The sequence below is a fragment of the Schistocerca serialis genome, chromosome 3 (assembly GCF_023864345.2).
Source record: "Schistocerca serialis cubense isolate TAMUIC-IGC-003099 chromosome 3, iqSchSeri2.2, whole genome shotgun sequence".
Taxonomy (NCBI): domain Eukaryota; kingdom Metazoa; phylum Arthropoda; class Insecta; order Orthoptera; family Acrididae; genus Schistocerca; species Schistocerca serialis.
Window position 1 is genome coordinate 102032588 of NC_064640.1, and position 10949 is coordinate 102043536.

General features: G+C 35.4%; 1 protein-coding gene across 2 annotated transcripts in view; it reads left to right on the forward strand.

Moving 5' to 3' along the window:
• LOC126469769 (uncharacterized) overlaps positions 1–10444 on the forward strand; it is a 235830-nt gene extending 225386 nt beyond the window's left edge. For both annotated transcript variants that reach the window (XM_050096995.1, XM_050096996.1), the window contains exon 7: positions 1794–10444. In XM_050096995.1, coding sequence (XP_049952952.1) covers positions 1794–3704 — 1911 coding nt within the window. In that variant the 3' untranslated portion in view covers positions 3705–10444. The remainder of the gene's footprint in view (positions 1–1793) is intronic.
• Positions 10445–10949: the final 505 nt, after the last annotated feature.

Below are 10949 nucleotides of genomic sequence, written 5' to 3' on the forward strand. Positions count from 1 at the left end.
TATTTCGGTTTTCAAAAAAGGGTCATTGAACAGATGCACAAAACTATAAGCTTATATCTCTGATGTTGATCTGTTGTAGAATTTTGGAACATGTTTTATGCTCGTGTATTATGTTATTTCTGGAGACCGAAAATCACCTACAGGAGAATAAATACTAGTACTGAAAACAATGGATATGTGAAATCCAGTCCACATCAAAACCAGAAAGCATTAAATACAGGCAGCTAGTTAGATGCTGTGTTCCTTGACTTCTGAAGGACATTCAGCGCAGTTCCCCACTGCCGCATAAATGAACAAAATATGAGTGTACAGAGTATCAGATCAGCTGTGTGACTGCATTGAAGAGTTTCTAGTGAACAGAACACTGCATGTCATTCTCAGTAGAGAGAAGTCATGAGACATGAAAATAACTTTTGGTGTGCCCCAAAGGAATGTTTCAAAATATAATTATATAAATTACATAGTAGCTAACATTGAAAGTTCCATGAGACTTTTCGTGGATGATGCTGTTGTATACAAAGAAGTCACAATGCTAGAAAATTGTAGCAAGATGCAGGAAGCCCTGTAGAGGATCAATATTTGGTGCAGGGATTGACACTTAGCCATCAGTATAAACAAATGTAACATACTAAGCATAAATAGCCAGAAAGACTCATTATTGTTTGGATAAATAGCCAGAAAGACTCATTATTGTTTGGATAAATAGCCAGAAAGACTCATTGTTTGGTTACATGATAGTAGAATAATCACTGGAAGCAGTTGCATTCATAAAGTATGTAGGAGTGTGCGTATGGAGTGATTTAAAGTAGAATAACTACATAAAACTAATCACAGGTGAGGCAGATGCCAGATTGAGATTCATCTGAAGAACCCACAGGAAATGTAATCCGCCCACAGAGCGTATGAAACTTTCATTTGACCAATACCTGAATAGTGCTCATCAGTCTGGGATCTGTACTGAATAGGATTGACAGAGTTAATAGTGGGGATCCAAAGAAGAGCAGCATATTTAATTATGGGTTCATTTAGTAAGCACAAAAATATCACAAAGATACTCAATGCAGAGATGCTGAGTGCAGTGGCAGATGCGGGAAGAGAAGCATTCTGTATCACAGTATTGTTTACTGTTGAAATGTTTAGAGCATATGTTCCTAAAAGAGTCAGGCTCCTCATATGTATCACTCATGAAAAGACCATGAAGGTAAAATTAGAGAGATCTGAGCCCACTCAGAGGTTTACTAGCAGTCATTGTTTCGGTAAACCAGACATGACTGGAACAGGAAAAGGGGAAATGACATTGATACACAATGTGCAGTCCACCACACACCATAAGGGAACTAGTGGGATATAGATGTAGATGAAATAAACTCGAGAATGAGTCATGCTGAAAACTAGTAGTGTTTAATAAAGTACAGTTTTAAAATACATCCTGGTGGAACTTACTTCAAATTCTTTCAGCGTCATTTTCATTGTAAAGAAGAGAAAGTGTGCCATTCTTGCAGTAAAAGCAGCTGTGCTGATTTAAGTACACCAGCTGACCAAAGTCTGGAAAAATCAGTTGCACAATATTGTTTCTGCACTGACAATATGAACTTGGTTGTTGTAAATGGTTTGAAGCTTTAAAAGTTTATTTTTGATTTTAATGCTTTGATTGCCTTCAACTGTAATTAGTAACTAAAGATTTTGGGTGAATCTGCTACAGCACTGATAACAATTATGGTAGTCCGAACACAGTATTTCTGGGCTTATGGATAGTTCTCACATTAATATACTTTGTTTTTTACTTGTTTCAGTATATGTGGGTGATGCCATCATCAAGTGCCAGATGTGCACAGCTTCCTCGTGCTGCTGATAAGGTTCCTTTTTATGCTGCTCTCAAGAAATTCAGAGATTATCTCAATGGAATAATTACAGACCTTGATGAAACAGAGGTAGTTTTCACAGACTCTAAGCTGAAGAACTACTTTGAACCGGAACTGAAAGATGAGCCTAAGGATGAGCACAGTTTCTATGGTTATGGACGAATTCCTGCCAATGATGAGCTGACTGATCTGAGTAATGCAGTCATGAAAAAAGAAGATCAGCCACCAGCTAAGAAGAAGAGAGGAAGGCCAAAGAAGATTAAATCAGATTGTGTTGAAGTAAAAAAACCTAGTGCCGAAGCACCGAAGAAAGAGCCTAACAATGTTTGTGAAGTGCCAAAGAAGAAAAGGGGCAGGCCAAAAAAAATTAAAACAGAGGATGTAATTCCAAATACTAATGGCCTTATTGACCATACAAATTCATCAACAACAGTTTCTAATAATTGTTTCTCTCCCCCTATTCAGTCACCATCTAGCTATGGACAACAGAATTTCTCACCTTCATATGGAGGACACTCTCATTCGTACTCCCAACACCCTTCGCAATCACCATCAGAAATTCCTAATTATCATCACTCACCTGTTCCATCACAGCAGCATTATACACAGTCCCCTCAGCCACCGTCACAGTCCTTCACTCACTCTGATCTTTCATCTGAAATCAGTGCAGCAATTTCGTCTGAACATAATCTAGGATCTCCATCACCAACTTCTCCAAGTCTGGCACCTCCTGACTTTGAACCTCCAAGTAGCATGCCAGAGGAAACAAATGATGGGCAGCAAAGTGCGGCTAGAACATCAAAGGAAGAGGTAATGGGAGAAAATAACCAAAATCCCACTGAGTGTCGGTTTTCAAGTCCTGCACCTCCCAATGATTCCAATAATCTAGGTTACCCAAATTATGGAAATTTCCAGACAAGTCCAGATAACCATTCTGTTTTAGGTTATACAGGGACAGAATACAATTCAAAGAGAAATTTAAACCAGGATGTATCATCCAAAAGTTTATCAGGGCTTGAATCTTTGGTAGATCAAATTCCAAGTATTGCAGATGGTGAGGCCCCTCATAGTACAATTGGAAACGGTAATGTTGAAGAGCAGTTCAGCAATGGCCATATTCCTACCACTCAGTTTAATGACAACTCAGGGTACCTTGGAGGCTATTCAAGTGGTCAACAGTACAGTGCAGCGAACGGTCACAATTCTAATAATTATAGTCCACATTATACAAGCTCTGGTTCAAACTACTCTGTCAGCACATCAAACAGTTATAGTTTGCATCATAGTAATGGAAGCATGAACTTTTCTGTAACATCACTTGCAAACAGCAGTACAGCAGTGAATCATGAAGCAGGAGGACAAGTTTCTAGTTCATTCTCTGTCAGCAGCTTAGCTTCCAACTATGCACCAATGAACTCTAATGTTAATACGTACCCCAATCTAATTGGTGCACCACACCCAATGGCCAGTCATGTAGTGAGTAGTGCAAATGGAATGTTTGGCAATGGAATGAGTGGTGGAATAATGGAACGAGCATGTGGTATGGGCAGTTCGATGGGAACTCTGGGATCACCTGTGGGACTTCACAACCCCATGAGCATGGGAACACATTCTTTGCCATATCCATATGGTCAGTACTCTCATAGTGCTCCACCGTATGCTGGAGCATCTGGGGGTAGCTTTCAGTATCCTCCAGCTCACAGCTTGCATGTGCCAAGTCCAAATTATCCATACCCGTCCCCGTACTCAAACAGTACCTATCCTCAACCGAGCTACCTCCCAAATCACATGCTTGATCGATTAAAACAGGACAGAATGGATATTGGGTTTGGTAGTTTTTGATAGTTATGTTAATAATGAACAGTAAGAAGAGGACTTTTCAAGAAACAGTTGCAATCTAACAACAGTTATATGTGCATTTTGTATGTAGTGACAAAGAAGAGAATGATAAATTCAGTGATGTGTGCATGTAATCCAGTGTTTGTTGTATTCTAAAATTTATATTTAACTTTATGAAGATCTACTAATACATTGCAGTATGGATGCATAGCTTTTTTAATGTGATACTGTTAAAAATTACTATAACTTGTACAAAAATAACAGGTGTGTTGTTATTTGACTGCCTGTTTGTTTTTTGTTTTTGTTTAATCTTATGTTGTGTTTGAAAATAATCACAGGGTATATAATGCCAAAACTCGTCAATGTGCTAGAGACATGGTTTTGTATCTTATGGGAGCTTCTAAAGTCTCCACTGTAAATTTCATGACAGGCTTCAGTACTGTGATTTTTAAGATCTGCCACAAGGCTTTGTTCAGAAATATATGTTGATGGATCTCTATGTGCAGAATTTTTTGAGTTTTCATGGCAGCTGGCCTATAGTTGTATTACTGTTTCAATTTTTTCCTCTGTAATTCATGTGTGTGACTGAAATGTCTGTACACAACTTTGTACATTGAGTCTCTCTCTCTCTCTCTCTCTCTCTCTCTCTCTGTGTGTGTGTGTGTGTGTGTGTGTGTGTGTGTGTGTGTTTTGAATGCACATATGTGTGCTTGGAGGTGTGTGAGCATGCACATTCATGTGCACACATGCAAGTATGTCTGTCTGCCTGTTTTATGACTGTCCGTCTGTCTGTCTTCTCTCCAAATGTTAGATGTGATGCATGTATGACTGAATATTTTTCTAAGAATGAAAATACATGGGAGTGGTTAAACAAAAGCTTTTAGTAGAGTAGGTGAAGTTACCAGAATTGTACAAATACAGAAACTTGATTGTACTGTTTTATGTCAATGGTATGTAGTAAATTGAATGGATTACTGTTTTAAGACTGCAGCTGCAAATCAGCATTGACCATGATTTTATTAAGTTGGATGGTGTTCAGTCACTGAGGTCAACAGAATATGACATTTTCAGTTAGAATGTCTGGGATTCCTGCCTGTCATTAATAAAAGTTTTGAATTGTTGCTGTGACTATTTCTGTACAATAACCTTGTTTCATTGTTATGTAATTATTACCCTTTGTAGTTCCATATTGTGCTTTGGTTGTTGAGAGAAAATTATTGTAAAATTTATCCAAAATATATTGTAGGTAACTGAAAATAATACAGAAATCTCTTTGGGAATCAGAATAAGAAAACTTATTAATACCTACCTCTGCCGGTCCCATGTGATTGGAATAGCAGTTCATTCTATAGATGACAAGGATGAACTTCAGATGACAAGGATGAACTGAATAATTTCAATAAACTAATCAAATTCTATGATTTGTAACCTTGTGAACAGTTTTAAGAAAAACTGTATTGTACCTTGAAATTATGAAGTCTGTGGTTTCACCTGTATCTCAGCTACGTACCATTTTAAAATTTTATAACTAACATTTTAAATGTGGAAGAAATAGAGTGACTTTCTGTTGTTTCAAATGCCTTTGATCACTTCCAATCTTGATGGCAGATAGTACTGAGCAAAGCAGTGAATCATTAACTTGTTTGCACAATGGATTCAGTTTCTGTTATACAGTCCTAAATAAAACATATTTATTCTTACGAACAAAATAGTTATTTGAAGTTTGGTTTGTGTAAGAGGAGCATTTGTCTTTATGAAGTGTGTGCGCTTAAGTAATAAGAAGAGAGATCTGTCAATGAATATGCTGAGACAGCAAGGACTTTTACACTTTTCATTGAAGAATATAACTTACACTGTACCAGGTTTTCATCCCCTGGAAATTCTTAGCTCATGAGAATATGTGTTGTACAAGAATAAAAGCGAATTGTTACTATTAACATAAATAATTCTTCCTATTTCTTTTAATGTCTTCCTCCTGTTGTTAGTTTTTAGTATCACTAGGTGCTAATGCGCACTCTTTTACGATTTTCTGATATTTGTTCCTATGGCTATATCAGTTATAGCTGTCACCATAACTGGAAAGATGTAAAGTGTTAGTATAACAGTGTAAATGGAAAAGTTTGTTAAACCTAAACATAACAATATAGCAATCAATGTTGTTATGATAATTGTGAGAAAAAAGTAACTTCCGAAATAATACAAACTTTTCAACAGAGGTGTAGTAAATTTATATTCTGTTCTGTATGTTATACATGTTTATCAGAAAGCCACCATATAAATGAAGAGGAGACTTAAGAGAGGAAGTTGCCTAGCATATAATACATGTCTGAAAATTTGTTTTCTGAAATATCTCATTTATTTCTCTTGACAGTTTATTTATTTATCTGTAATACTGCTTTAACAAGAGCAAGTATGTGTAACTCTGTGTTAAGTTTGTGTGTATATAGAGATTATACTGTAGACATACATCTGTGATACATATGTCAGATCTATGACACAAATATGTCAAGATTTTGTTATATGATAAACAGGATCACAAAGTTAATATGTGCCCCATGGGCTATTTCTGGTCACAAATTGAATGGCTGTGGTTATTATGTCTGTAGTAGCAATAGCTATTTCCCATAACTGACCACTGAAAATTGCCCCTTCTGCCCAACAGTCCTGCTTAGCATAAGCTGAATGTGAGAATGCCTCTGCTTATTGCTGCATTTTACTTCTTCACATATGTTTAGTTCTGTGATGGGAGTTTCTGCTCCAAATAGTGAAGGCAGTATTGTTCACTGTATAATGCAGCAATGATAGGTAGGCCATCTTTATTCATCACCAAGCTAGGAAATCAAGGAAAAAGATTAATCAAAATTAAAAAGTCAGAAACAAATATATGTATCAAAGCAAAGTGTAGGCAGGAATTGATGATTCAGTGTTGTAGTGATGCTCTAACAAATTAAACATTCCTTTTGTTACAGAGTGAAGGTGTGTGTGGGACTGTTGTGAAAAATGAGATTAAAGGATAAATCAGTGCAGAACTGAAGCAGTGAGAGAAATTGTCCCATGAGCCTGTATAATACAAATAATAATGTTGAATATGGTTTCTTGCTTTGCACATAACTGAACTTGCTTTTCTTTTTAATTTCAGCTTTTATTGCTAACCAGCTTCCCTGCACTCTGGACAAGTTGTAATGATACAGTTTTCTAATGTCTCCTGCCTCCATAACTTTTGTGAACAGTTTCATTTATAGGCAGCAGGCTTTAACTATAATCTATATTAATAGTCTTGTGAAATAATACCAGATTCTAACTGTTCCATCAGTATTGAATTCACCAGTGATTCAGTCCAAGTTCAGTGTTTTCAATGCTGAGGAATGTTATCAGCTATTGTCTTATTATAACAAAAAGTCTTGGCAATAATGTTTAATGATTTGGTGAATCCATAAAAACCCGTAATCTGGAAGCAGATTTGAACCCAGTTCTAAATGATTACCAAACAATTATTTTTCACTGTATTGCCCCATGTGCTTCCTTGGCAAGAAAACATTCAAGTGGATATGCCTGACAGTTAATAACTGTATCATATTTGCAGCTTTCTTGCTTTTTCTGCAGCTAGGAAGCAGTGCCTATTTTCTTGGCTTTTGCATTGTCAGGTGTGAATCTAACAAGAAGGTTCACAAATCTCATTACTTTCATTCTGGTTAAATTTGTTGAAAAGTATTGAATTAAACAATAAAAGTAACATCTTTGTACACCATGAGTTACAAGTTTAATATATCTTATTCTCTCTTAATCTGTACCACTATCACAAGCTACTCCTCCTCCTCCTCCTCCTCCTCCTCCTCCTCCTCCTCCTTTAGGAGCATATTCTTGCTTTACATCAAGGTCTAACTCTGTTTGTAAGCTACTTCTATTCTTGTGGAGCCCACCTAAAGTAAACTTTATTTCTAAAATCATAGTATGAACAATGGAAGAATTCTTTGCCCTCTCTCCCCAATTGTGAATCATATAATGTGCACATCTGTGGCTGAAATTAAAATAGAATCTGAAAACATATGAAGCATTTCATATACAGACTGGAAAACTACTTAAAACCAACATCCATGTTGGTTGGCTTGCAGCTGCAGTTATTTGCCTGTACACACTGGACCCAATTCACTTTTGTAGGTGCCAAGTACTTATTTCAAATGATCAGCCTTCTGTTCCTTAAAGCAGTGGTTTTAGAAAAATTCATTTACTTCAGTAGTTAGTGTTTCTCTGCACTTTCAGAAATCTGTAAACTCCATATGCTGTTAACATTGTGTAGTGTAGAATCATGGATCCATTTTTCTGTGATTTGTTGATCAAATGGTGTTTGTTATATGCCCACACAAATAAGGAAATCAATAACAGACCACCTTGCACAAATATCTCCATATAGTAGCATATAAATTAACTTGATAGAGAGAATACATGTGAGCTCATCTCATAGTCATTGTGGGGTGTGTTACACAATTACAAAAGAAACTTTAATTACAAAGGTGCTTTATTATCCAGAGCATTTGTTTCCTGAAGGCTGAAGGTATAAATTTGATTGTTATACAAATTTTCTGTTTACTGAACGATTTCTATCCTACCTGCTTGATTTTACTGTTCATTTTTAGTCTGATACTTACTCTCAGTACCCTGTGTTGTAAATGTTTTGTTTGTTTATTTTTAACTATAATTTCAAGATTAAATATTATCAAGAAAAACAAAAGTTATGAACAATAGGAAAACAATTGTTTCAACCATATTTGTTGAAGGGAGGGCTAAAAATGCCACAAAAGTCTTTTCTTGTGTCGATCAAGAACAAAGGACACAAGCTTTGCAATTTTGCAGAAAATAGTTAGGAAGATATAGGTACATTACTGAGGGGAATAAATTACAGGACCCTAAGAGATGAGATACAAATTCCAGAGACAGCTCTGAACTTCTTTAACAATGTGCTTCTCCCAACTTGAACTTTTAAATCACTTAATCTTGTGGGATTTGTGTAACTATAAAAGAAAGAACATTTAGTTCAGATGACTCTGGCTCATAAATAAGTTTAAGAAAAATCAGCTCATTCTGTACATGTCATTGCTTGACTTTTAATGTGCTTCTCTCAACTCGAACCTGTAAATTACTTCATCTTGTGGGTTTTGTATAACTACAAAAGAAGAAACATTTAGTGCATATACCACCAGCTCTTTAATAATTATCAAAAATATAAGAACAGCCAACTAATTCTTTACATTTCAGAAATGGCATTTAATTTTAATATTTGTGTTAATACTCGCTCTAACAGATCAGTTCTCTCCCCTCTACTCTTATAAATTCCCAAAAAATCTAACAAAATATGGTTGTCAGCTGTTTTCTTGAAGTGTTGAATAATATATTGTGCAGAACACCTAAGAAACTATCAACAACTGTTAATTGCGCATCATGAGACTGAAAACTTCCATTGTTTTATACTCCCACATATTTCAGTTGTTCTTTTTTGTGTATTTGTTTGGCAGCACTGCACATCTGGTTTTACATTTATACAATTTATGTGTGTAGGAATGTGCTACTGTTGTTGGCTGGTAGTAAACTGAAATAAATGTGAAGGTTATTTGTCAAATATTTTTACTGTGCTCTTCAAATGTGTATTTATTTCTAATTATTTTACTTTCCTTAATGTGCAGCTATGTTTGACAAATTTATTCAGATTTAAATTTTCAGAGACAGAGGTCTCAATGATTTTTCAGTTTATGTAATAGTGCAGTGCCTAGCTCTTCTAATTGAAAATAAATTATTAATTGCTTCTTATATGTAACTGTATATGTTCAGTAAAAGGAACTTATTTTCAGCATTAAATAATGAGATGTGAGTATATTATAGATACTTATATGTCTGTTGTTTTATTGTTATATTGCACAAGATATTTCGGAGGTGTATATAGTATAATAGTCTCACTCATTGAGGCCTTTTTATTTCAATGATTCTGATGAAAACAATCTTCATCCTCTGTAAAAAAAAAAAAAAAAAAAAAAGAAAAAAAAAAGAAAAAAAGTTTTTATATCATATTAATGAAAGAGCTTATTCAAGGTCCATAAGAAAGGAACAAAGGAATGTGTAGTTTGACAGTAAAATTTTAACACACAGCCCAGAAAAGTTTGAATGATACATGTGACTGCATTTTGCTTGTGTTTGTAGGTGATTGAATACATACTTTTGAGTTCATGCACAGTATTCCTTTCCATCTAGAGAAAAATTTGTGTTAACACCACTGGCCAAAACTGTAGTTCATTGATCTTTCATGGAACAAATTTGAATGTGTCTGAACTGAATCATTGAATTTTCCTAGACTTGAAAACTTCAGGAAAACAACTTACTGATGTGTTGGTGCATAAATTCTTCAGAGCTACTGTGATGTATTATGTCCATACCAGTCAACATTCTGGCCTCAAATGTGAAGAGTGTGTTGTATATCATATGCAACAATAGTGAAATTCAAGTGCATTATTATTCTTGTTCAGAGTGGTGTGTTGTAAGAGAGCTGTTTTACAGACCACAGAACTCTGCCAAATTTCATTAAGCTACCAGTGGTTGGCTTAATGTACAATATAGCAAAACACTTGGGCTGTGCACAAACTTAACAGAACTATGCCCCTGATGTAATACTGGTATGTGATCTTTTCACTGTCCAATGTGTAAGGGACAGTCTATAATATGCTATGTTTTCAAAAATAAAGAAGTAGTTTATATCACTCCTGCAGTTTTGGTGTTTCTCATTTGTGTCTTTCCAAACTTTTTAACGGTGCCTCAGTTTATTATGTCAATAACACATCCATTTCTTCAAGTGTATAAAGTTAAATTGTGTAAACTGATGATATGAGACTTGCGTCAAGAGTAATAGATGCTTGTATGGCACATAAAGAACACAAAACCAGTTACCTTCACTTGACAAAACTTACAGATCATTTCATTACACAGAGAATGCTTGTTTGTTGTGTTGCTCTTAGTAACAGTGAATTAATCAAAGGGGGCCAGAATAGATTTTGATCAAATGCATTGATAATTTCTACATAAATAATAAGAATTTCTTGGCCTCATCATAAATGCGGGAAAAATATTTGTGACCTGGCTTGAAGGAACTCTGAACAGTGTGTGGTAATGAAATTCACACGTATCATGGTTTAGTTTTGGAATGTATGTTCTCCTACTTGACAAAAGTCAGACACTGGCACGGTAGCACCTACAGGCATGGTTCAA